At 44.7% G+C, this 27,954-nt stretch overlaps 1 protein-coding gene across 2 annotated transcripts; it reads right to left on the reverse strand.

The window, feature by feature from the left end:
* NUB1 (negative regulator of ubiquitin like proteins 1) lies at positions 1-27,954 on the reverse strand (the record flags this gene model as incomplete). Of its 2 annotated transcripts, none has more annotated exons than XM_082661971.1 (15): positions 1-1,444; positions 1,698-1,875; positions 2,533-2,628; positions 4,569-4,715; positions 8,368-8,520; positions 9,238-9,345; positions 10,030-10,216; positions 15,297-15,403; positions 16,664-16,755; positions 16,952-17,134; positions 19,822-19,892; positions 20,915-20,973; positions 22,680-22,847; positions 25,314-25,431; positions 27,884-27,954. In XM_082661971.1, the coding sequence occupies 15 exons, from the start codon at positions 27,952-27,954 to the stop codon at positions 1,266-1,268; spliced, it is 1,917 nt and encodes a 638-aa protein (XP_082518097.1). In that variant the 3' UTR covers positions 1-1,265. The 2 variants fall into 2 exon arrangements, with proteins under 2 accessions (XP_082518097.1, XP_082518098.1); XM_082661972.1 differs by having other exon boundaries at positions 27,755-27,888.

Consider the following 27,954-nt stretch of genomic DNA (forward strand, 5'->3'; position numbering starts at 1 on the left):
TTTATTTCCATCTGTATCATCCATTTTAAAAGAATGACAAGAAAAGATTTCCACCCATTCAAACTGGACTGCTCTCCAGCTTTGTTGAAAATGATTCCTGAAAAAGCTGGAGCATTTCGGCCAGCCCCCTGACGGCAACCACGTGGCCCACCTGCCCTGTCACAGGGGCTTCCGGTGACTCCCGGAGGCAGGGAGAGCCTTGGGAACACACCTGACACTTGATTCATCCAGCACCCGGCTGCTGCCGGCTGCGTCCTGGTGCTGGACAGGCTTTTCATGTAATACACGTTTACGGAGGGATGCAGGGTGCAATGAGAACGGTTATTTGAGCTGTTAAGAGGCTAACAACATACCTTTACAAACAGTCTTCCGTAATATACCCAAGAAACCCTACAAAGACTTGGAGAAAATATACCTTAATTTCTGACAGGTATCTTACCTTAGCCAGCAGTGAATTTAATAGGACAGAAATGCATCTAAAAATGCTAATTAAAAATAAGTTGCTTTGGTTAGCATTTAAGACTTTACCATTTAATAAAAGATTTTATTTTTGTAAAGAAGAGCTTTGAATACATATATCTTCTGAATTTCAGCCTGGAATCTCAAGTGCCTACTTTACTAAGCTAAGCACAAAACACAGACGTTTCAGGCTGAGGGCGTCTGCCACCGTTTGGTGTGGCTGTGGGAGCCGATGCCTCATCATCAGGCCCCCCAGAGCACCTGCAGTGGTTGAGGATCTAAAGGACATTTTCGGGACGGGGCAGAGAGGCTGAAGCAGGAAGGCAGAGCTGCATCACGGGAAGGAGGAGACGATCGAGCAGTGGGCTCAGGAGGGCAGGAGAGCAGGGCAGGATGAAGAGGAGACAGGGCCCGCTTTCGCTCCCATGAGCTCCTCCTGGATCCCTTCCCTAGCAGCCACCCTATCCCAGTCCTTCCCATTTCTGGGTGGGGAAAAAACAGAGCAGGGAGGCTGGCATTAGGGTTGCAGAACCTGAAGGCAGCTGGGAACTGCAAGATCTGGCCAGAGGCAGCTCAGTTCCCAAGATGGACCCTGGGGACCGGCACCTGCCCCCCCCCCCCGCCGGACCCCACCAAGTCTCTTACTCTTTACATCCCTGTTCCCCGCCTACCCCTCCCGCCCCCAGGTAGGAAGCACTCTGGAGCAAAATCAGATAAAGCGTAAGAAAAAAAAAAAGACCTGCATTACACTCTTCATAATGATAGAATTTATGAGCAGAAACTTAGTGCTCACTTCTGTTCATCACTTAGTTTCTCTTTGTTGCTGTCTTTATACTTTCTACATAGGATAAGTACTCTGCAATAATAATTTCTTCGTCTTCCAGAGTTGAGTCAAGGTAATCTTCTTCATGTTCTGGAATATCTTCCAGGATTTCATTCACAGCCTCTGTCTCCATATCTTCATCTGTTGAGGCGCTAGAGGTCCCTGCAGTAAAGAAGTGCAGCAACAGGGGAGCTGAGGGAGGAGGACAGAAAGAGAAACCTCCACGGGGACCAAAGGGACCCACGTCAGCTCCAGCTCGGCCCTCCCGCGCCACAGCGCCCGAGCAGCCCGAAGCGTGCACGTCTGCGAACGCCCCTCGCCGCCCCCGCGAGCCCTTGCCGCCCCGAGCCCCGCCTGCCGGCTTCCGCTCGAGCAGACAGTCCCTCCCGTCGGTCTTCAGAGATCGCAGACCCACCTGCAGAATCGGACGGGGATGTGGGTGGCGTTGCTGAATAATCTTCCGCCGAGAGCCGCAGGTCAGAAGGAAGACTTCCACCGTTGTGAGCGAGGGTCTGAGCCGCCAGCTGGACGTTTCCCCGGAACACCCTCAGGGCAGCCTCAGCCGCTGCCGCGTCGAAGCCCATGTACACCAGCTGGGAGAAGGCAGGACGGCGCTGGCGAGGGCCCAGGCCACACGGCACAGCGCGCACCCGGCACTCCTGCCCCCACGCAGAGCCGGGAGAGCCAGGTCTCGGGGGCACACGTTCCCAAAACCCACCGTACGCATGTACCACCGGCCTTCCCGCGCTAACGTGCGCGTGAGGCAGCTTGGAAAGGAAGGAGGAAGACCTGAGGCGGCCACGTTGGTGCCCAGTCGCCTCAGAAAGGCAGCCGGCTCGCAAGCCAGAGGCAGCGCTGCGTGCACAGAGCTCGTTGTCGCCGGGACCCTTAGCTAGGTCTCTGCAGCACACTAGGCAGGCTAACGTGACGGGGGGCACACGTGGACATCCCTGCAGGTCACAGGCAGGGGAACGGGAGGTGATGCACCAAGAGGCGTGTGTAGGAAAGAGGAGAAAAGCCCGAAGAAAACCTTCCCACAGCTTCCCTGTTTCCTACTCTGAAGGAAATGCCTGTGCCCCGCGTCCACCCGCTGCAACTGCTGCACGGAGGCTGCACCCTCGGGCAGGCTGGTCACACCTGGAGCCCCGGGAGCCAAGGGCTCGGCCCTGCCTGGCCGCCAGCCTTGTCCCGCCAGCCAGTCCCACACAAGGCTGTGCGGGCGGAGAGGGGCACAAGGCGCTTGCACTCACTTGGTCAATGGTTTCCCGAGAAGGACTCTCCTGATGGCTGTTGGTTTCCGGACCAGAATCATTTAACCACCACATCTGAGGCTGACTGAGCAGAATCTAAAAACGTACAGGGACACCCGTTACTCATCACTAACATCCGCTCGGTCACTCAGGCAGAGACTGAGCACCTGTCACGCGCTAGGCAGGCACAGCCGTGGGACACACGAACAGGTGTAGAAACTGTGGTGGACGAGGCTCAGGGTGCTGTGGAAGCAGAGAACGGGGACCCCTGAACAGGCTGCGGCTGGAGAGGCGGCTGTTCAAAGGCGGCTCCCGCCAAAGGTCGTGTCTGAGTTGAGGTCTGGAGGATGAACAAGATTATTCAGGCAAAAAGATCGCATCTGAGGAAGCAGGAAAGGATTTGAGAGAGCAGGCGGAAGGATTCCAAGAAAACACAAGCTTGTTGCAGCTCAGCCTTAGGGGTGACAAGGTCATAAAGAGCTATAAACGGAAAGCTATAAGCAGTCCAGGGCTGCCCAATGTGACTTCTCTTTGGAAGGTGACATGCTCTAGGTTTACAATGTCAAGGAGAAGAGCATTGGACCCTTGATTTCTCTGTCACATGATACTTACTCTTAACCTTATAAAGCCCTTTTGGGGAACTTCCCTTTTAACACTGAATACTTCTATATCGATCAAATGCATTTATGTACTATTTGTATAATTAAAAATAAGTTTTGAGCCCCATCAGTCCCTTCACATATTCAGAATTTTTAAATTTCTCTAAGAAATCAAATTAGATATTCAAATAACATTTTGAATTTAAAAAATATATTAATACATATATTTGAAAATTCAGTCGACCCTTGCACAACGCAGGATTTAGGGGCGCTGACCCTCATCGCAGTGGAAAACCCAAGTGTAACTTACTGTGGACCCTCGGTATCCACAGTTGCTCCGCATCTGCAGATCGTGAAGTACTATACATAGTATTTACTATTGAAAAAGGTCCACGCGTAAGTGGACCCACGCATTTCAGACCCATGCTGTCCAAGGGTTAACAGACCGACTAATGGGGACCACTGAAGAACAGGACGGGAGGTCTTGAGAATAAGAGGCGAAGGCAGGGCAGGCTCCCCACTGCCTGCAGGATTCAGTGTGAACTCCTCAGCAGAGCAAACAAGGTGACGCGGCCCACCTAGCCCCTGCCTACCTGTCCAGCCCCATCTCTGGCCATTCCCCACCCCGCCCCACCTCCAGCAGGTGTAACCCAGGCCTTGGCAACCCCGGGGCTCAACTCCCCCGGCCTCATGCTTCAGCCCTTAGCGCTGCCCCCGCTTCTCCTCCGTCTGCCGGGCCCCCTCCCGTGACCCGCCCCCCAGCTCAGCTTGCAGCTCCTGCCTCCCCACCCAGTGCTGCGCTCCCACATGGTAGCCCTTACGCCACTGTGCTCTCTGCGTCTGTCTCCCCACTAGCCTGTGGGCTCCCCCAGGGCAGGCGGCATCTCCGCTGAGACTCAGCACAGCGCCTGCCTCATTAAGTATCCTGTCTGCTCCTTGAACAAAAATTGGAAGGATGTGGACCCGGGCAGAGTTACCACTAATTTGGATCCCAACCTGTTTAGTCACTTCTGAGGACTTCTTTAAAAAGCCCCTTTGCCAACATGTACTACTGACTAAATAATAAAACTAAATATTCAAAGAAAACATTTGAATTCAAAAAAATTACATTAAAACTTCCATCACCTTTCTTCCACCTTACTGTTAAACTCCCGCTGCAAACAGAAACCTCATCAAAGTTCCTGCCCTGCGAGCCCTGCGGAATCGTGGACAGGCACTGAGGTGGGTGCGGCTCGTCACGCTGGCTCTGCCACTGGGTTTGAGAACAAGAGAGTTCCGACCCTTAGATCCAAACCAGGAATGAAGAGGAAGGCCTGCAGCCGTGGGGCTCCTGGCGTCAGGAAGGACAAAAGAGCAGCTTCAATGAAGAAGTGGAGGGGTGGTGCCTGGGCCGGGAACAGGGCTGCTCAGGGAGGCCAGAGGCTGGGGAGGGGTTACCTGCAGGGACTCCTCCAGGTTCCCGCTGGCCTGGTGGAGCGCCTGCTTGGCTGCACGAGCGGAGTAGCCCATTCCTTTCAAATAGTTTATGTTCTCCAGGCGGCGTCTTTTCTTCTCTTTTTCCTCCTTCCTTATTTGGTCCAATTTCTTTAGGAAAACAGCAGAGTTACCAAGTTAGGGATTGCGGTTTTGTAGAAAGCCTTCTCAATCCATGCTCTATAGGAGTCTCAGGGTCACCAGGCAAAGTGAAAACCACAAGGTGAGGTGACCTTCTCTCTCCCCGTCCCACCCAGCATGAGGGCCACTAGGGCAGAGACCAGGGGTGTGCTGCTCGCGGGGAAGCCCAGCGGGAGCCAGAGACGTCAGGCCAGGGAGGGAAGAGAGCACCTCGGGGACCACCACCTGGCACCAGAACAGGCCCCTGGGAACCAGCAGGCACATCCTGAGGACCCCCGGAGAGGTGGACGTGCCTTCTTCTAGGAAGCAGGGGGAGGAGCTTCCTGCATGGGTGGGAGGGCTTCTCAGCCTCTGCTGAGTCACCTGGGATCTTACCGAAATGTGACTCTGAACGTGGGGGCCGTGGAGGGGGTGGGTGGGTCCTAGATGGCGCCCAAGCTACCGATCCACCCACCACTCCCTGGGTAGTAAGAACTTAGTCCACTTAAAACCCCAAGAATGCTCAATGCCAGGTGACAAAGGTCACCTACCCCCGTGGTTCTCAACCCCGAGGCTCAGGTGCCTGGCGTTGCTCCAAGAGCCTGAGGAAGGCCACAGGTTCAGTCTCTTCTCCTCCTCCCACCCCAGCCCTCATCAGGAGAGTTCTGAGTTTGTTTTGAAAGCAAGTATCACTTTATTTTATTTCTATTTATCTATTTATTTTCTGGCTGAGCCGTGCAGCTTGTGGGATCTCAGTTCCCCGACCAGGGATCTCCCCGGCAGTGAAAGCGCCCAGACCTAACCACTGGACCGCCAGGGAATTCCCACAAGTATCATTTTAAAAGGATTTCTGCTGATTAAAACAATAAAACTAAAACAGGTTTGACAACCACTAACTGAATCCAACCTCATTATTTTGCCAATGAGAAGACAGAAATCTCTCAAGACAGTTAGGTGCCCCAGTCAAGGTCATCACCGACAGCAGAGCAGAGAGACAGCTTCTGCACATTCTAGAAACGGTCCGCCCTCGGCCCAACACAGGGAGAACAGCAGAGAAAACAGCTTTTTCCTTTGATGTATCTCCTCCTACCTCCATGGTTCAGTCCAAGCAACAAGGGTCCCCTCTACATTCTTACAGCAAGAACACGGCCTCACCTCTTAGGAGAAGAAAGGAATCCTCACCACGGAACCAAATACTCCAAGCTGGTAGTAGGACTAGGCAGAAGGGGTGACTGCCCACAACATTTCCTGGGATGAAGACAACCTCAGCCTATAATTTCCTGTTTACAACAGTGGAGAACCTACCTGAGCAAGCGGGGCTGACGACGGCTGGGCAGCTCTGCCATCCCGCTGCCCACCCCCTTCCCCGGGGCTGTGGTCCGCACCCCCACCGCGCCCTCTAACTGCCTCCTCTGGGCCAGTCTCCGAGACTCCGAACCCTTCTGCACAGGCCCGGCAGCTCACGCACCTGCTCCAGTCCCGCAGCGGCCCCTCCCCACACCCAGTCAGGCGCCAGCGCTCCTGAGCTCCAGCTCCCAGGCCCCGGCTCCGCCTCCCAGCTGACCCTTCCCGCTTCACCACAAGACCCACGCAGGCCGGCGGAAGTAGTCCGTATCACTCACATTTCCACTTTGATTCACACGTACACACCATGTAAGATGCCTCTACCCCGTCCCATCCTCTGCTTGCCATTCCAGCCTCTTCCACTTATATTTCAAAAGGCTAATAAGAAGGACAACTAACATTGAAGCAGAGAAAGACCCTCCCAGCCAGCCAGCCAGCAGACGCGGGCCTCAGAGCTGACACAAAGTTGGGGCCTCAAAGAACACTTTTTTCTTATTACAAATGCCTAAGTCAGTTTTCTCTTAACCATGTAGATACACATGATATTTCTCTTTATACTAGAATTAGGAAAATAAAATAAACCAAGGAAATGACAATAAGCATTGCACTGCGAAGTCTTATCGACACAGTAGGGTCAAATGTTGTGAGAGAACTGGGTTCTAAAGTCACGGCTGTGTACAGGCAAAAAGACTGAACATCCCTTAGGAAGGCCACCACGCTGCCTCTCACGGCCTCGGAACACTTCAGCACTGTCAAGTGACCTCAGTTTCATTAGTCTGTTTCTTTTGCCAGATGAGAAACTGGCCCGTACTCAGGGCCACGAGGTACAAAAAAGCAAACTTTGAGGAATCACCTATTACCCTCTACTCAGTGAGACGTTCAAACCCGGAGCTTCAGAAACTGAGAGGACAGCAGATTCACGGGAGCTCACACGCGATGGGACTCGGAGCTGGTCTTCCCATCAGCCACCCCAGCTGTCCCTAGGGTGTGGGAAGCTGACTAGTTCCCCAAGTAGGCCCTGACCAGCCTAAGCTAAGCAGACAGGCTCAAGCCAGTCAGATCTTGACATTCCCCTGGCCACGGCGACTGGCTCAAAGGTGGCCAATCAGTGAGCAGCTCAGAACGTCTCTGAGGATTCTGGGACCCGGACCATGCTCTTGGTGTGATGGGATGACCCCGGTAACACGGAGGAGGCAGAGAGACAGAAACTAGAACTCAGCGACAGGGCGAAGCCACTGAATCAACTAACCTGAGACCCAGCCCTCCTCTGGGCTCTTTACAATTAAGTAGGCCAGTGAATCCCTCCCTTACCCTCTGTATTGGGCGTTTAAGCCAATCTGAATTTGTTGCCTTCAACCAAAAGCATCCCAACTACACATCCACTGAGTGGAAGAGTGAGCAGGGTCAATTGCCCTATATACTCTGTTGTTTTTTTATTTTCTCCAAGGGCTTATAGTTTAATTCATTAAATGCACATCTGATAGGACACTACTATTTTTTAAAAAAAACTTATTTTTGCTACTTATAAAAAGTTAGGAAGTGAAGTGGTAACGTTTACCATTTTATAGTATCTTTTGGCTTTTCAGAACCTTCTGTAAAAACTCAGAATGCTATTCTCAGATGGGAATTAGAAAGTTCAGGAGAAAACCAGAGCCTTAGTTCAGGTTTTGCCACCAATTTGACCCATGACCCCAGAAAAGACAACCTCTGAGCCTGTTTTCCTCATTTGTAAAACTACCATGTTCGATATGGTAACATTCCTTCCAACTCTGAAATTCTAAAGTTTTTTTTTTTAACTGTACTTATCTCTAATTGTTTTAAATGATTATAGTTTTGAATCTTTGCTTTTATAACATAATGTTAGTTGTTCATATGATTTGACTCATGTTTCCAGGCAAGGATGACATCCTGAACTGTAACAATGGCTCCCTGGAAAACACAGACCCCTTTAAAATGGTTTCCAGAAATATACTGTGATTAAAAAAGAGAGAGAGAGAGAGAAGACTGCTTGGATAACTGTACTTATGAGCTACCTGCCACCATAGCAAGAATAAAATGAAGGAAACTGCACTGTCTGAAAACTGATGCAATTAAAAAAGACAAGTTTTTCTCCTGACTTCCGAGTCTGAAGCAATAAAGAGTTCCTTGTTAATAATACCTAGTACGGAATTTTCTTTTTCTGTTCTTTCATATCTGAGAGCTAAGGCACTTTGGAAATAATTTTGCTATTGCCTCAAGTTTCACACCTACTCAAAGGCAAAGGCCTCAACCAAGCGTTGCCAAGACCACATTAAGGTACCTCTCTGCGGTTGGTGATGTGGGCAGCTGCGTGGTCCACGTTCCCGTCACATGCCCTTAGGCCAAGCCGAGCTTCCTGGGCACTAAATCCCAGCTGCATCAAACTGTGAACTTTTGATGGATCAATATATAGCTCTTTAAAGAGCTGACATGCCTACAGACAAAGAAAAATATAAGAATCATGTAACCATAGTAACATTAAAGCTTAACACAAAGCTAAAACCTAAAGGAAATTGGATTGTACCCAGTGTGAATTAGGGTGTGTCAGATTTTAGATAAAACCTCTAAATGTGACCTATTATCAACCAGTGCAAATGCAAACAGACAACACCCTCTCTGCTCACGTGACTTATATGCAGGATAACATGAGAAAACAGGCTGAGGATTGTGGGAGGGGCTGGTATCCATTATCTCCTCCTTTTTGGTAATAAAGTCCCCTGAATTTGAGCTGAGTGTAGCCAGATGGTCTAGGCCAATGGCATGTAGCAGAAATGACAGGAGCACCTCCTGAGTCACCCCTCTAAAGAGGCTTGCCCCGGACTCTCTCCCTCCCTCTGCTGGCTGGAAGAGGCGCTGACAGGACACCAGCTGCCCCACCGCCCTGGCTGCTCACCTCTACAGCCAGATGAGAGAAACGGAAACTTCTAGCCAATTAAAGCCACTGACTTTCTGAGGTTTCCTTATTACAGCACCTTGCCTGTACTCTCGCAAATACAGACGTGTTTACGGTATATGTGAAGGAGGGACTGGGAGGGAGGTGCACTTTCCTCACCAGTCACACACCACTGAGTTCATGAAATACTTAACTTCTGGGGATTAAAAAACTAAGTAGGTGAAAATGGTCACAACTTTGGAGCATCCATTGTCTTACCTTGTTGAGATAGTCATAAGCCTCTTCACCATTTCCACTGTGATAATTTCGGATACCTTGAAGCAAGTAAAGTCTTAAAAACAAGACTTTCTCTTTTCCACAATTTCCCTAGAATTATTGGGGGGAAAAAAGATAAAACTGTCTTATTTCTCATTACAGGTCTGTAATACTGACATTTATAATTCCCTTCATCTCCACAGGGGCAAAATGGCATTACTAAAATGTTTCTATCTTCACCATTGCTGATGGCAAAAGTAAGGATCCCAGGGTACAACGGCATCGCCTGTCCCAAACAGAACACCTACCTCCAGGTGCCCAGGACAGGGGCCCCCCTCTGGTCAGGAGGAAAGTATGCAGAAGCCCAAACCAGGAATATCTCTTATGTTGCCCTGCAATTCCCAAGCAGAATTCTGATGACCTGTGGAAACTGCCTGAGAAAAATCCTTATTCAAAGCCCAGCTCTGGAGCTGTGACTCACTCGTGTGAACTGTCACTGTTGAAAATGTCTATTTTCTGCATTTAAACCTTTCATTAGACTCTAATGAATACAGTCACCAGCTCTCTCGGTCACAGTGATCAATGGGTTTCTGTGACTAGAAAACTGTTTTCCTCTGGTCACAGGCTAACTTATAAGATGTTTAACAATCCCCTTAAAATATAGCTTAAAAAGAACACATTGCATACTACGATCAAATAAATCACCTTCAGCAGCAGTCTAAACACTTTAACAGGAATAAACTCAAATTCTACAAATGGGCTCACTAATACCTAAAACTAATTACAGCAACGTACTTTTATGTGGACCAGTCTCTGATGATTTTCTCCATAACAATTTTTAAAGCATCTCTGGGCCATGTTTAATTTCTTCTCTGCGTCGTCCAGGCATTCCAGCTGTCCCAAGCGGAAGTAGCACCATGCTATGTCCAGCTGGAGTACTGCATAGTTGTCCACAGTGTCCAGCAGTTCTCTGCAGCACTCGCTACCAAAGACAGGAAATGACATCACTGACAAGCAGCAGTAAAAACCTTTTTGTGAATTATTGGAATTTTTTTTTTCCAGTTTTTGGTGTATTTCCAAAGACTAAGACAGAGATCGCAATGTTTATGAAGGGAACTATATTTATAATCTGAGTCCTTCCAAGGGGAAAAAAAAAAGGAGTTAGGGCTCAAGAAAAGAAGCTCAACACCACCTTCCCTGGTAGGGGGGGGAGACAGACAGACAGACGTACACACACACCCTTGCCATGTTGGGAAAGAGGCTTGGCAGGAAGCGGAAATCGGGGCCACTGTGTCAGAACCCTTCAGCAAACGTGGGGAGACCATGCTTTAAAGCAGTGGTTTCCAACCCTGACTGCAAATTAGAATCACCAGGATGTGAGGAATTTTTCTTTCCTTTTCTATTTTTTTTTGTTTGTTTTTAAGAAATACTGATGCTGGGACCCCACTATATCAATTATAGCAGAAACCTCTGGAGGTGGGGCCTGGATGTTGTATTTCTAAAATCCCCCTAGGTAAGTCTAATATATAGCCGAAGTTAGAACCCCAAAGCTTTAAAAGCACACTAAAAAAAAATAAATCCTTCCTTACTATGAACGCCTCAGTTGATGAAGACTCTGATGAGGCATTCACGTCCAATCACATTAAAGGAGGGGAAAAACCATCCAGACAAATGCCAGGCTCTGAATGCCTAGCTGACCTTGGGGCCCAGGTGCAGGTTAAATGCTACTCGGCAGCTGTCGCAGCAGGCTGAACCCAGATACAGAGGAAGGGAGAAGACAGCAAGGCAATGGAAGGTTGACAAAGATGGACATCGAGATAATTTATTTTGATTTTAAATTGTGATTATGTTAGAAATTCATAATGCAAATCTAGATCTCAAGTTTGAACTCTCTTCAATAGGAAAGTAAAATTTGGAACATTCACAAACTTTAAAGATCTCATCTGTTTTTGTTTGTATTCTACTAAAAGTAAGACTGCTCTGGTATAAAACTACAAAACCTGCATGCCCTCAAGCTTCCCATCCTGCCCATCAAAATCTGCTTGGGGTGGGGGGCGGGGAAGAGCTCTGATTCTGTCATTTATGTTTGGTTTTTTTTAATACATTTTAGTTAATTTATTTTGGCTGCGTTGGCTCTTTGTTGCCGTGCGCCAGCTTTCTCTAGTTGCAGCGAGTGGGGGCTACTCTTCGTTGCGGTGCGCGGGCTTCTCATTGCAGTGGCTTCTCTTGTTGCGGAGCACGGGCTCTAGGCGCATGGGCTTCAGTAGTTGTGGCACGCAGGCTCAGTGGTTGTGGCTCGTGGGCTCTAGAGCGCAGGCTCAGTAGTTGTGGCGCATGGGCTTAGTTGCTCCGCAGTATGTGGGATCTTCCCAGACCAGGGATTGAACCCGTGTCCCCTGCACTGGCAGGTGGATTCTTAACCACTGCGCCATCAATGACAGGGAAGTCTCTGTCATTTATGCTTTAAAGCAGAAGTCTCCTAAGTGGAGTGCCTGCACTCCAGGGTACGTACAAGACAACCCACTGGGGCATAAGAATAATCTCTCAGAGCAGGATTTTCCTATTTATTTGTGGTTTCTTTCTTTGAACATTTCTATTCCTTGTGAACGTTTTGTAACATACACACCATATTTTACACACATGCACACATATCCAGATGTATGACCAGGTGAGGGGCACCTTCTCTGAATCTTCTGCTTGGCCTGAGAACTTGACACTGAGAGGAGAGGAAGAAGTTCATGGACCATGGTCTGATCTTACACTCCAGGTGAGATTTACTGATCTACCTGTAGGCACCTTCGGTTTCTGGGAGAGAAGCCTACGCCACCATTCTCACGAAAGCAGCGGACATTTAGCCAGTTTTCAAAGTCTCACACATGTGAACAGGCTTGTTTGTGTCTAAAGCATCAAGAGTGAGGACAGAAACTGCCTCCTTTCAGTTAAAAATAAAATCATGCGTATAAGTTTGACCCAGAATTGAGTATTTGTGCAGCCAAAACCAAACCCAAAACCAAAACGCAGCACAGGTCTCACATTAAAGACGTTCGTTTCATTCTTTTAGTTTAAACACATAACACTTTTTATTCATATATAGGCTATAAAAGAGATCATGACATCACCTGTATATAATAATTTTGAAACTGTTAGGACTATATTTGAACCTGATCACGTCACTCAGAAAAAAATTTAAAGACTTGTATAAAATTGTCTTAGAGTATATTTTTATTGATTTTGCTTTAGTAGCCTGAATAGTCAATAGCCAATAAATTTTCATGTTAAAAACATTAATTAAAATCAATGTATAACGTTGATTTAAACAAAATATACTGAGCCTAGCTTTAGAAAAATTAAATCCCATTTGGGCTCAAGTCAGTTATTTAACAGAAACTTATTACACTTGCCTCAAGAGTTTTACATTTTTTATATAAAATAAAGATATTAATTTCAAGAAAGGTAAGCTAAGCTTAGGTATCTGCTTTTTTTAAAAGGAAGGTTGGCTAAAAAGTCATTTTTAGTTTTATTACTGGCTGTAAGGAACTGGATTGTGTAGTTTTTTTGTGTGTTTCTCGATACATGGGTTCAATAAATACCATTAAGCGATGCTTGGGATGCAGTTAAAAACATGTTACTTGAAAAGAGTGGTGTGACCTTTTCAGGGCTTAGTTTTAAGCTTTGTTAGGTGGGACCAGAACAGCCTGTAGGGCAGAATTAGCCCTTCTTCCCACACCCTACTGAATTCTCTAGCCAATGCCCCGTTTCCCACAGGTTATTATCCGCCCTCTGTGATCTCTCTGCTTCTCTGAGGTGGTGCTTTCCCAGCCTGGGGCAGGGCGGGCGTGACCTCACAGGCCTGTGCTGACCATCACTCAACAGAAGACTCCAGGGGCGCCCTGTGCACTCTTCCGCAGGCAGCTCTCTCCTCCCACCACTGTGGCCTCCCTGGATTCCGAGCTCCATCTCTTCCACTCAAGGGAGACCAGGAGGCTCTGCCTGGGTTTCTCCTCCGCACACTGAGGCCTGGGAACTCCAGGCAGTGAGCTGAAACAATTCACAGGGTTCCACTCGTTTGTTTCCCCGCCTCAGGGACCACTGTCCTGCATTGCCAGAAAACCACTGTTTTTACACATTTTGCCCAGTTTTTCAGTTGTTGCAGGCGAGAGGGTAAATCCGGTCCCTGTTACTCCATCTTGGCCAAAAGTATAACTTACATTTTTAGCTTTAAATAGGGGAAAGAAATTACTCTCAGTCGTACTACATACCATACCACAAGATGTACAAAAGAAAGCTGTGATAGAACTTTGAGCCTACTTGGAGCAGGCAGGAAAAACATCAAGGGGCAAAGGAAGAACAACTTAAGTTGCTTCCACCTCCACCGCTGACTTGCATTAGAGTTGATCTCTTTTACCAAGAGAGGGAAGGCGCACAAAAATTACGCTAATAAGTTGACCTGCATGAACGAATCCCCAGTAGAAAAAACCAGTATCTTCTACTTAAAAAGGCACTGACAATTATTATTGGATTATTATGTCTACTACTCACTGAACATGTTAACGTACCATGAACTGAAGAGGCAGTTATTTTTTACTCAGGGTCTCCCTGAGACCTGATAATGATTTCAAGGAGGTGTCCAAGGTGAAAAGACTGAGAAAGGCTCATACAGACAGATCAAGGTCAACCATGCCTCAATAACCGCTGAAGCTGGATTACAAGTGTATGGGAACTCAGTATATTAGCTGCTATTTTTATATGTTTGAAATTTTCCATAATAAAAAGTTAGAAACAATTATGGAAGCGAATAAAAAATTTACCTGAATTTAAGGACCTAACTTACAGCCTGCACTGCTACCTGTAGCAGAAGAAAATAAAACTGACACTCAGAAAAAAGCAAAGACAAAGAGGCAGAGGAGGAAAACCAGAGAGGCACCAAGCCCTTGTTCTGGTTACTTTCAGCTTTGCCCCCTCCTCCCAAATATTTTAGACAATAAATCCCCCTTTTTGCTTAAATTTAAGTTTGTTCACTTAAGACACAAGGGTGCTGCCAGTACAGCTGGCAAACTATATATACTTACATTTATCTTCTTGAATGTATATATTGGGAGTTCCTCAAAACGGAAAAGAAAATAACACTGACGTTGTTACCTTTTGAATATTTCAAACATCAAGTCTATTTTTCAAATATTTCATCTGCCTGGATTATAGCTTCTCAGTACCGTTTCCCATTAAGAGGAACCAGGAGCCCTCGAGAAAGTGTTGGCTGTTGCTCTGGGGCAGGAAATATTCAGGATGAGTCTGGACCAGCTCTGGCCACGAGAGAGCAGAGACTACAAAGATTACCCCAGGATCGGGTCGAAGGGATGCAGGACCACCTGCCAGCTGAAGACAGCCAATTTAAGCTCTGAGGTGTGAAGTGTATCAAATGTGTTAAAATCCATGAGCTCATACTGATACTTAAAAGAAAAAGAAAAAAAGCAGGGAAACCTCACCGGTGATGTCATCTTTGGAAGATGCTAGGGAAGCAACTCATTTATTCTGAAAAGAAGAAAATAAAGAGAAAGAACCCAGCATTTTATTCTGTCTTTCTGTACAAATTGTACCTTAGGAGGACCAAGCAGCGATGAGGAAAAATATTTTTCAAAAGAATTCCAGCAATAAATGCAGAAGGAATAATACGTTATCACCATCTTGGAGCGCCTGATGAAACAGTGGATTTGGGGAACGCTCATCAACATCTACACCAAAACCACTAAGTGAAAAGCTGACAGGGACCTTATAACGGACAGTGCAGGCTGACAACATGTCATAAGAAACAGACATGATACCCTACATGCTTGTTGTAAAAAAATAGTGCCTATGTTTATAAAATGCTTTACAGGGAAGAGAGATCAATTAGAAATGCGACGGGGAGAAACAGTTCACAAATCAGTCTACACCATAACTACTCTTTTATGTTAACCATCTTGGGTGAAAATCGGAAGTGTGGAGTGCACGGGGTGGGGGAAGGGTGCTGTGTGTAACTGTCATCCTCCTTCAAACTTGCTTTCACCAGGTACAAAAGCACCTACCAGAAATATCTGTCAGCGTCCAACAGACACGGCAAGGCTATTCCATATTCTTTTCTTTTCAGGAAAGCTCTGCCTTTCTCATGATATCCCATAGCTAACATAAGGGCCTAGGAAAAAATAAGGATTTAAAACAACATCACTTTAAACTATAATAAAACGAATTATATTAAAAGCATATTAAGCCTAAAGAAATCAAATATTGTGAAAACAAACAAACAGACAAAAAACTCAAGATCGCAACTAAATCTAAAAGCCAAAATTAAGGAAAACAGCATTAAACCTTCATTTCATTTAAACACTGAAACCAAGAACTCAATTTAACATGGCTGAAATGGTCAGAACCGGCACCTGTCCCTTCGTTTTCATCACTTTATTTTAGTATCGGCTGATCTAGATCTATTTCTAGTATCCCTAAGACTAAACATATAAAAAACCAGCCAGTAATGACTGTATCTTTTCTAAAAAGAGCATTCATTTCACTCTCTATTCTTAATCAGGTTTTTTTCTGAAGTATTTGTCAACTGTACCATTTCTAAAACAATTTTTGCAAGGTGATCCAAATTTCTTTAAAGTTCATTAATATTTTTAGATTTGAATTTGTATATAATTCCATTTTGTAAAGGTTTCCCCTAAAGATCTAAATATCATCATTTAATATACGAACGCAGTATCTGCAGTGGGCAAACAGTTGCCAAAAAAAATAAATTCAGTGAGATTACAAAGCTCTTATTAAAACGTAACTTTAATCCTTAATTTTAAATCCATAATTCATATAGTGAAACCGACTCAAAAGTGTCCTTTAAAGACCAAAAAATTAAAATTAACTTGACCCACAGTCACTAAAGCTTTTCATATAAGAAGCTACTGGACTCCAGCTCAGAGACTGATCTCATGGGCCAAGTTGTAGATGCTGCTAGAAAGACCCCCTTGGATATGTTCAAAGGTAAAACCACTTCACCCTTACTCCAAATTAGAGAACGGGGCTGTGGAGAGACAGGGGAAGAGGTGGCAGAATCATCTGTCACACTTTTCCCAAACTACCTAGCACCCCAGCCTCCCCTTCTGATCCGTCCCTTAGGGAATGAGGCCCCCAAGTAAAATAAACTACAGCAAAACAAACACTGCCACAGGAAGCCACTGCTCCAGGACAGTGAGGTCCTGCCGTTCTGTACTCAGGCACTGAAACTCACAGGGTGAGCCGGCCAGATGCAGTGCTCATCATATGGTCATGTTCTCTGTTTATGAGCTGGAGACTGAAAGCTGTTTCTAATCCTTTATAATAACATTCCAAGATAAAACAAATAGAAAACCACTTCTGCTCTGACAGCAGATCAAAGAACAAGCCATACATTTCTTACAGTACTTACTTTTCTTTCTGATGGAGGGATTCTGATTGATCTGCCCGTCTGGTTAGCTATGTCTAAGTATGGTGTGGTTTCTGGATCCACCACCATCTCAGCTGCAACAAAACCAAAAGGAACTCCATTAGTTCAATGTTAAAAAGCAATGATGGTGACATTAAAAATGTTAGACTGTAGGGGAAGAAAGGCCAACAAGAAATGTGATACTCCCCTCCCACGCACGCTCCCGCCCATTTGCTGCGTGATTTGCTGCCACCTTTGAGGACTTGAGCGAAAGTCTGAAGCTCTGTGTACCTCTCTCTGCCAGTATCTCCAGGCCTCTCTTAGTCCTCTGAATTCTTTTTTCTTTTAGTCTGGCTTCATTCTGCTCTTCTTCTTCCACCTGGGAGTTTTTCCTCACATCCTCTTCAGACTGTTTTAGTTCGAGCACCATAGCTTTTACATTGTGGGTCACTCCCTGTTCCTCAAGTGTTTTCCCTGTCAAAATCAGAAATGCATGTTATAAAAAGAGTCATTAAATTTACTGGGTAATAGGCCATCTTCTATGTTAAATGGAATCCTTAAGCCTGCGTCAGCACTTGCAAACCACCATGCCACATGATTGGTAAGAAGATGTTTAAATTTGGCTGTTTACCTATGTTATTGTTAAGCACTGGTTAAAATCAGCCAGGGAAAATGAGATGACTAAATTAATCCTTTGTAATTTTCTTTATTCTCATCATAAGATCAAACTAAAGCAATCACCTGTTTGAGAATCTACTACAGAGAGAGACGTGATATCTCCCACCCTCTAACTGGAGATATAATCCAGTTCTCAGCAATGGACTGGAGGCCAGAGTGCAGCGGCACACTGTGAGAGGTAATTTACTGAAGTGGGTAAAAACAAACACCTTGGGTTCCATCCCTTCTTAACTCTATAGCCCTGAGTGAACCACTTACTGTCCACGTCCTCATATAAAAAATGGGAATAAAGACAGAGGTAGAAGTCAATGGAACAGAATGAAAGAGAATATGAACAAAATCAAAAGCTGGCTCTATGAAAAAAATTAATCAAATATACAAACCTAACAAAAATTAAGTCAAAGATGCAAAAAAACAACAAACAAAACGAAAAAGGGTAAATATAGATAGCAAACATTACAAAATACCAAAATAATATTATGAACTATAAGCATATAAATTTGAACACATTTCTGAAAACTCTAGTTGGACACACATTCATATGCATACGTACATATACATACACATATACATATTTAGGAACTCGACAACCATTCTAACATTTATATTGAAAAATAGAGGACTTCCTTGGTGGCACAGTGGTTTAAGAGTCCGCCTGCCAACGCAGGGGACATGGGTTCGAGCCCTGGTCCGCGAAGATCCCACATGCCGCAGAGCAACTAAGCCCGTGTGCCACAACTACTGAGCCTGCGCTCTAGAGCCCGCGAGCCACAACTACGGAAGCCTGCATGCCTAGAGCCCATGCTCCGCGACGAGAAGCCACCGCAATGAGAAGCCTGCGCACCTCAACGAAGAGTAGCCCCCGCTCGCCGCAACTAGAGAAAGCCCATGCACAGCAACAAAGACCAATGCAGCCAAAAATAAATAATGAAAAAAAAAAAAAGAAAAAGAAAGATCCATCAATGGCCAATTTACCATGATAAAGAAGAGCCAAGAGGGAGACTCATCTTACTAGATTTTTTTTTTTTTTTTTTTTTTGCGGTACGCAGGCCTCTCACTGTTGTGGCCTCTCCTGTTGCAGAGCACAGGCTCCGGACACGCAGGCTCAGCGGCCATGGCTCACGGGCCCAGCCACTCTGCGGCATATGGGATCTTCCCGGACTGGGGCACGAACCCGTGTCCCCTGCATCGGCAGGCGGACTCTCAACCACTGCGCCAAAAGGGAAGCCCATCTTACTAGATTTTAAAGCCACAACAACAAACAAACAAAAACCTCTGGTGAGACTATCCATGCAGCCCTGGGCTTGAGGAAAGAACTTCTTAAAACACAAACAATAAGGTGAAAAACTGATGGATGTGATAACATCAAAATCAAGGATTTCTGCCCAATGAAGGATACCACAAACTAATTAACATAGAGATGCGATGACAAACAGTGCAAAGATATCTAAAACAGGTAACAGGAAATGGCTAGAGGTGATGCTGGAAAGGACGACTAGGGCTAGGCTGTGAAGGCTGCATTAGATCAGGCTGGGATGTGAACCTGACTCTCCGCAGGCCATAGGAACCTAATGGAAACCAAACAGACTACAGTGCTTGCCCGAACTGCTGCAATAGCTAACTGGTCTCCCAAGGCCATTCGTGTCTCCTTCGCATCCATTCCCCTACTGCAGCCAAAGTGATCTTTGAAACACAAATATAATTGTGTCTGCTCCCCAGCATCAATGGCTTCCCACCTCTCTAGAGAGAAGCCCTCTAATACTGAGTAAGGCTCAAGTCCAGGGTTCCTCAGCAGCACTACTGGCATCGTGAGCTGCATTAAGTCTCTGTTGTGGGGACCGTTCAGTGCCTTGATGTTCAGCACCATTGCTGGTCTCTTCCCATTAACTGTTATGAGCACAACCTCCCCTGGCCCCCTGCTACCAAGTCATGACAACCCAAAATGTCTCCGGACATCGCCAAATGTCCCCTGGGTGGCAAAATCACCCTTGGTTAAGAAGCACCACTATAATCTTTACAATGTGGCCTCACTGCCTGGCCCTCCATCCTTAAGAAGCACTACCCTCCGCTCACCTACTACACTTGGCCACATTAGACCTTTTCAATCCCTCGAATTCACACGATGGAGCTGTAACACGAGGCTCTCTGTCTGGAGCGCTCCCCACCGCAGCCTCCTCCCCGTCTTCACTCAGCTTTAGCTCTTCTCCCTCAGGGAGAATTTACTAGAAACTCTATTTTACTTTGAGCACGCCTAGACTTCCATTCTGTAACATTTCACCAGACCTGTACTGAGTATCTTTGGAAAAGTTGCTTCCTGCTTTACATTTTTATTTTAGTAAACTCTAAAATAATTGGTTTTGCATTATATACATGATAAAGCCACCAAAATTTTTGAACAGAGGAAGAGTGAGAAAAAAAGATACAAAGTCATTATTTCTCTATTGACTTGATTTAAAAATTCTGCATACTTTGCCATAACATACCTAGTTGAAGTTGTTTCTTATTTATGACAATTTTGATATAATTTTCTTGAAATCCAAAGGTTTCAGCTATCCTGTAAAATAAACCCGAAAACTATAGGTAACCAAATTTGTTATTTATTATCCATTAAATAGATTTTAATCATGATAGCTATTTTATACATTCTTCTCAGAAACACCGAGTATTCCAATTTACTGACTCACAACATTACTTCAGATAAAGTCAGCTTACTAGATGGTTATTTGAAACTGTGTCAGAGACAGTGTCCTTTTGTAAACTATCTGTTTTACTATTTGGTTCCTTGTGAAGTAGAGACCACTGGTGCTGTGTATCTGTTTGAACAGGAGGGCCCTAGCTGCATGTCAGGAGAAAAGCCATCCTCTATACCTTCTGCGGTCTCCTAGGAGGAGCCCATAATAGGGGGAGTTGTTCCATACAATCTTCTGCTCATTGTGTGTTGAATGAATGATGCTTCCTGAATCCATCCCTAACAGCCCTCATGTAGACCAAAGAAGAAAATGAGAAAAATCACTTTAAGAAACACTGACTGGCTATCCCTGGAGGTATTCAAAATACTTACCAGTTAAAAATACACAAGTAGATGAAGTAATTGACCAGGTCTCAAAAGTTAGGTTTTCACTGGTATGTGACAGGCAGGTATTTTTTTTCTTTTTACAAATGGGCAAACAGCCTGAAACTGGCTGAAATACTTCACTGAACACCACAGCAAGCTATTATTGCACTAAGGAATAAAATTCAAAACTAATGATCTGGCCAATATCAGGCTGTCTCCTATTTCTATCACTCATTCATTGATTCAAACACGTATCAAGTACATGCATCCAGAGTTCCCACCTGATCTCAAGTTACACCAGGAAGTGAAGAGATTGCTGCAAGTCCTGAGTTCTCACTTTGCCCTTAAATGCCAGTGTGAGCCTGAATAAGTCCTTCAGCCTCAAAGCCTCAATTTTCCCTTCCATTCAGTGACGATAATCAAACCTGCCCCATCTCTCTTACAGGATGGCCAGGGAGGATCAAATGAGCGGGTGTAAAAGAGCCGAGAGCACCTGGGGCACAGGGCACACAGATACTTACTTAGACCTCAGTTCTCTGCCAGTGACATGCAGTCGGGTCTCCAACAAGTTTTTCCTATCCTATTTAAAAATAAGACAAATAGAATGCACTTGAATTTGACATTTTTGGAGCTGTTATTCTGCCTATAAAACCAGACAGGTTGATATCAGATGATGTAAATACTCGCATGCCTAGCATGAAGCTATTGAACAAAACCTGACGTGTGCTGACCCTGTGACCCGTAAGTCCTCAAGGGGGCAGCAGTGTGGCACCACAGGCAGGGCTTCAGTCTCTGGGGGAAGGTCAGCTGCTCACTGGGGTTTGTCCCCTGTCTACTCAAGGGAGCTGGCCTCTGCTCCACAAGGACCCATCCCACAACCTCTGGCACTAGGGCCACCTCAGTGAGCAAAAGAGATAGTCCCTTCGGCGCTCCCAGTGAGGAGGGAGCAGCAAGACATGTTCCTGGAACCTTTCCTTCTCGGATGGCTGGGCTTCAGAGGAAAATACGGGACCACCAGCGACACCTATGAGACCATGCAAATCATCTGCTCTGATTCCATACTCACCAATCAGCTTTCTGACTGGTGGTCTGGTTTCCCAGGTACTTGATACTAGCAATGAAGAGTCCTGTATATACATACTGCCCTTTAAATTCCCAAACTGGCATTCTGAGATAGATACATATATAATTTCCTTCTTCTAATAAAGCTCTTTGTTTTTCCTAGAAATTTTTAACAGCTTTATAGAGAGGTAACTTACATACCTTAAAGTTCCCTGTCTAAAGTATAAGAGTGAATGGTTTCTAGTATATTTACAGAGTTAGACAACCGTTATCATAATCAAATTTCAGAACATTTTCACCATCTCCCCAACCAAACATGTGCCATACCTCCTATTCCCTCCCCTGCCCCCACCACAGACAACCATGAATATATTTTCTGTCTCTACGGATTCACCTACTCCAGATATTTCCTATCAATGGAACAACACAATATGTGGCTTTTTGTGTCTGGCTTCTTTCATAATGTTTTTAAGGTTCATTCATGTTGTAGAGTATCGGTACTTCGTTCCTTTTTATGGCTGAATAATATTCATTGTATGCGTGCACTCCATTTATCCACCGATAGACATCTGGGTTGTTTCCACCTTTTGGCTATTGTGAATTGAGCTGCTACAAACGTTCATGTACAAGTTTTTGTGTAGACATAGTTTTCATTCCTCTTGGAGTAAAATAGCTGGGTCATATGGTAACTCTTATACACACTTATTCTCATTTCTTCTGAGAATAATTAACATTGATCAGTCTGAAGAGGCACCCTTGGGTGCCCTGCCTCAGTAGCATTTCTGGACTTCAACTACTGAGGACGCGGCCCTGACACAGGTGGCCCAGGTTACGGTGGCCCTGCTTGGGCACTCAGCTCTGCCTCTGGCTTCCACTGGCATAGAAAAAAAAGACGAATTCCTTTGTGATGTGTCCTACACAGTTTTAGAAAATCTGAAGTAATCTTGTATTCCCCATTTTTGCTAAATGTTCTTTCAAACTCTAGAAAATGTAAGAATGTTGAAGCACAGCTCTGTGAAGCCTGCAGGCCAGACGACTTTGTAAACGTTCCAGCTTAAGAATCCATAAAATTGACTTTTAAGTTTGTAAATGTTCAACATGTAAAGTAACTGAAAAGAATTTTATCTTTGGATTGTATCTTCAAAAAGAACCCATCATTTATTTAATCACATCATTAAGTTAACTAAGTATTAGTAACTATGTAAATTTGGGGAAACTACTCACTTTTTTTACCCGTGGAGGTAAGAAGACTTCGATTGTAGCAATTCCTGTTGCTTTATAGTGCTCATTGCCTGTGCCACGCTCCACTGCTTTGCAACGTATTTCTTCTATTATCTTTTCTACTTCATTTTCACAACATTCTAGCTTGTCAGAGTACTTCTTAGCAAGGTCCTATAAAGAAAAATTTAAAAACACAGATCAATACAGTACCAACTCAAAAAAAAAAAGTATAATACAGAACAGTGCACGTGGGACTCTAAGGCAAAATAACTAATGAGTGGTGGTCACCCCTGTTATAGTGAAATCCAGACTGTGGCTTGACATCTTGAGAGGTGTAGAGTTTAGAGAGGACCCAGGGAAACATCAAAACCAGGAAAGGACAGGAAAATAGGCCCAAGAGAGAAAGTAAGACCAGTTGGGATTACCAGAGGCGAAAAGCAAGGTGGGCTGTGACTTATGTAACTGCAGTATATACACAATTATTTTAAGGAATAATGAACTGTTCAATACCACTAAAGGGTGGGGACAAAAAAACCAAAAACACAAACAGAGAACATTCTAATTTTCCTAACTTGTGAGAACAAGTCAGGTTATACGACGGTGTAAGTATATGTTTATAATAGGGGAGATGTTCATGATACACATAAGTTACAAAACAGATCAGAGGACTTCCCTGGTGGCGCAGTGGTTAAGAATCTGCCTGCCAATGCAGGGGACACGGGTTTGAGCCCTGGTCCGGGAAGATCCCACATGCCATTGAGCAACTAAGCCTGTGCATCACAACTACTGAGCCTGCGCTCTAGAGCCCGTGGGCCACAACTACTGAGGCCCGTGCACCTAGAGCCCATGCTCTGCAACAAGAGAAGCCACCACAGTGAGAAGCCGGTGCACCACAAAGAAGAGTGGCCCCCGCTCACTGCAATTAGAGAAAGCCCGTGCGTAGCAACTAAGACCCAACACAGCCAACAATAAATAAATAAAATAAATTTTTAAAAACCCGAAATTTTCTGTAATTCTCTAGAAAAGATAATTACTCAGTGAGGGTTTTTTTCCCCCTCCTGACACCAACTGGATGTCCTACAATTCAATTCAATTCTGTCATTAACGATCTGGAGTTAGAGGCAGACTCCACAGGCTAAGGGCTCAATCCCACAAGTCTGCCTTCATTTCACGCACCAGGTTACCCACACTTCTGTCTGACTTGGCTACAAAGTCAAGGGTCCCTACAACCCCTACCCCTTCAGGCTTGGTAATTTGCTAGAACAACTCCACAGAACTCAGGAAAATGCTCTACTTATTATTACAGTTTATTATAAAGAGTACAAATGAACATCTAGATGGAGATGTACATGTGGCAAAGTCTGGAAGGGTTCAGAGAGCAGGAGCTTCTGTTCCTGTGGAGCTGGAGTGTGCTACTCTCTGGCGCAGGGACGTGTCTGCCAATCTGGAAGCTCCCCAAATCCATCATTTAAGGGTTTTTATGAAGGCTCCATTATGTAGGCACGATTGATAAAATCACTGGCCGCTGGTGAGTAGCTTGATCTCCAGCCCTTTGCCCTCACCAGAGGCTGGAGGGTAGGGCTGCAAGTTCCAAGCTTCTAATCAAAGTCTGGTCTTTTAGGCGAGCAGCCCCACCCTGAAGCTCTCTCCAAAGAGCTGCCTCTTAGAACAAAAGATGCCCCTGTCACCCTTACCACTCGGGAATTTCCAAGGGTTTTAGGAGCTCCGTGCCAGGAACTGGGGACAGAAAGCAGCTTTCTTATTATGCCACACCTAGTTTCTAAGCCAAGAAATTATAACAAGCAAATTCAGAAGAAAGATCAGAAGGTTTGCAAAAACTAAAAAGTGAGTCCTGTCAGGAACAAGAGAGACAGGAAAACCCTAAGACCCTGACACAGCTATCACTATCACCTCCCAAGCACGTCATTGTGTCACAACACAGGACAATTTGATGCCCTCCTGACAATCCTTAGTCCTTGATAAATGTTACACTGTTTATCTCAATATACTCAGACTGAGAAAACAGAGAAGTACATTCTAGGATATTCCAATATAATAGATTTCTATCAAAAATGATTAATGTTCCTCAGCTTCGAAAGGCAGGCAAACTTCAATTTCTAGAAGTTTCACTTATGTAAAATGATGCCATTTCTGATGATACCATAAAAAACCAAGGCATAATTATCAGGAAAATATATTTTGGAAAAATGAACAGATAGCCATAGTGTAAACAAAGCTGGGGGAGGGAAGCATTGTTTTACAGCAGACCACAGTAGCAAGGAGGGCTGAGAACCCACCAGGACACTAACCCTGAACAGGTCACACACTAAGCTTCTGGCACTGGAACTGCTCTGCTAGCAGGAACATCCAGATTAATAAACTTAGGTAACATCATGAAGGTATTAGAAATGATATATGCCAAAATAATTAGATACCATTCTCATATAAATAAAATCTTTTTAAATAAAAATAAGCTTGCCAACTGCTAATAAAATGTGGGACCTGCTTTTCACTCATGTTTTTGGTTATGCCAAAGGTTTACCTGGTTGTGCCTGGCAATTTCTGGTGACTTCAGAATCTTTCTTACCAAGGAGACTTACAACACTACTAATTATTAATGTCTTAAAAGGAAAATACCTTCAATGCCAAACCAACTTTTTTATTTTCATCTGTATATGGAGGTTTCCAGAGTTGAATTCTGTCTTCCCTTAAAAACTGGGTCAATTTTGCTTGGAGATATTTCTTTTGCGCCATCCTTGAAAGCAAAACAGTACATCACTGATACCCCATGCCACATTTCAAAGTGTTTTATAACTTAACTAATACACTGACGGGTTTTCTAGAGTAAGCAGAGGTCTCCTCCACTCCTCCTCCAGTTTAGTCTAACTTACTTTTAGACTAGGTTTTAACTAGCTCCAGGCTTCTCTAAAAGATATATATATTATATACAGACTAAAATATGTATTACATATGCAATTATATATATTACATAAAAATACATATTTCAAAGTTGCTAATATGTAGCAAGGTTTATTACACTTTTCTATTTCTTAACCTGCTATTATTCTCTAAGAGAAAAGATAAGATAAATCCCTAAAGTAGTGAACTTAAACAATTCGATGCAGAGCTTATCAATTCTCCTGTATATTGGCTATTTCAACACAAAAGACCAATCACCTTGGCAGGTAAACATGAAGAAAAGCTAGCTTGAACCATGAACTATCCATAACAAATATTTTCTATATCTGAATTTTTTAAATTAAAAATTTAGTGTTTACAATACTAGAAAGTTATGCATGCTATTTTGTGATAAAGCATAAAAGCAAATCTACATATACTATTCAAATCAATACTGGCTGGGTCATCATTTTACAGATGAGAAAACCAAGGCCCAAGTTTGTAAAATGACTCAATCAAGGATGCAAAATTAGGCAGCAGCATAACTAGCACTGGGACTTCTACCTACAACACTGGACCACTGGATTCTGCCTTCTATCGCGAAATCCCTTGCTGCTTCTCCTGTGCATGTAACTACTCTCTCCCAAAGAATCACACACAGCAATGGAGCTGTCTACTCCACCTTCACTAGCACACCAATTCAAAGGGGTGAGTGAGGCGGCTAGAGAGTCAAACAGCTGACAGGGGCAGTACAGCCAAAACAGACAAGCAGTAAGAAAAGTCAAAAGCTATTACTCTTGAAGGATGAAGACACATTCTAGAGAGTGAAAAAATATGTAAGAGTTAATGTAACCTAGATAAGTAACTTTCGTTTTTTTATTCTGGGCCTGTATTCCACACTCCCCAAAACTCAATTCACCTGATTTTTAAATCAAGTTTGAGAACTTAAGTGTATTCCATAAACAAGTGTTTTAAAAGAAAGTTCAAATCTTTTTTATATCAATTTGGAGGCAAGAAAGAGGGTAATCAGGATAGCGGGGAGAAAAGGGATAAAGAAAAAAATACATCAAAGAGGGGGCTGTGTGCATCCAGGTAACCTACAAAAGAACCCCAGATTTTCAAGCACTAATAAACTGCTTCTCACACAGAAAAGCATATTAGCACTTACGAGCATTAGCTTTCCAAACACAACTTACAGGACCACTACACAAAGTTAGTTCTCTACTGATAAATGTTCAGAAATTCCCACGAAAGTATCACTTGTGGGGAGAGGGCCATTTACTGGAGCCAAGCTATCTGTAAGGCTGAATGCACAGCCCTCTGCCATCCAAGTAGCTACCTGACCAAAGTCTCAAGGGACTTCCTAAACCTAGTGTGCGGCCCACACTCCACCCAACCAGCAAATAAACAGCAAGGAGGATCTATGAACCACCACTTATGTTTGAGAAAAGATTACACCACTGTCTTGAAACTTACAAAACTTCACTTCCAGACAGCCGAATAAACGAGGATACATATTTTAAATCAAAAGGGAAAAAGGTTTAATAAATCAGTTTCCGATTTTAACTGGAGAACTGAACGTTTCATGGATGCCATAGAATGTTCGGCAACACAGTCCCCACCAAAAGCAGAAATTCATTAGCACTACTGCTCTAAACTGAAAGCGAAAAGATATAAAACGTTCCTTTAAAATTTCACTTTCACTTTTGTAATAAATCGATCAACGCTACCTTTCCCCAGAGCTTTTCAAATATATATCTATATATATATTCATTCAAAATACATTAATTTTTCTCTTAGGCAGACTATTACAAGAATCTTGTATTAAAAAATAAGAGTATAGGAAAGAGTTGAGAAATACAGAATCAGATCGTCAAGGCTGGAGAAAATAAAGTGTTTTCTCATTAAACAGCAAAGAAAATCTGTCTTTGCAAATAAATCCCAAATGGCATATCTGGAATTACAGTGTTATGACTCAAGCTTTTTGTATGGCTAATTAATTTTAATATATACATATATTTCTCTTTCTCCCTCCAAAGACACTATTCAATCTTCTTTTTAAGTACCCAGCACCTCAGCCCAGCCCAGAGCAAACCTAGGGCGCGGCGAAATGCCGGCGCAACCTGAAACCCCAGCCCGCCGACCCCAGTCCCGGCCGAGCCTCCGCGCAGGGCGCCCACCTCCCGCCGCTGCGGTCGCGCCCGACCCACACGGGGTTGGCGTCGGGGTCGCGCCGGGGGAGCGGGGGCGCCAGGCGGCGCGGCTGAGACCCGGGTCTGGGACTCGACGCTCGGCCGCCGTCTCCTCACCTGCGCCACCGCCGCGCCAACCGTAACCCGCCGAATGCCCGGATGCGCCGGCGGCCGCAGTTTGTTTTCAT

Source organism: Grampus griseus (assembly GCF_964374135.1).
Source record: "Grampus griseus genome assembly, chromosome: 9".
Taxonomy (NCBI): Eukaryota; Metazoa; Chordata; class Mammalia; order Artiodactyla; family Delphinidae; genus Grampus; species Grampus griseus.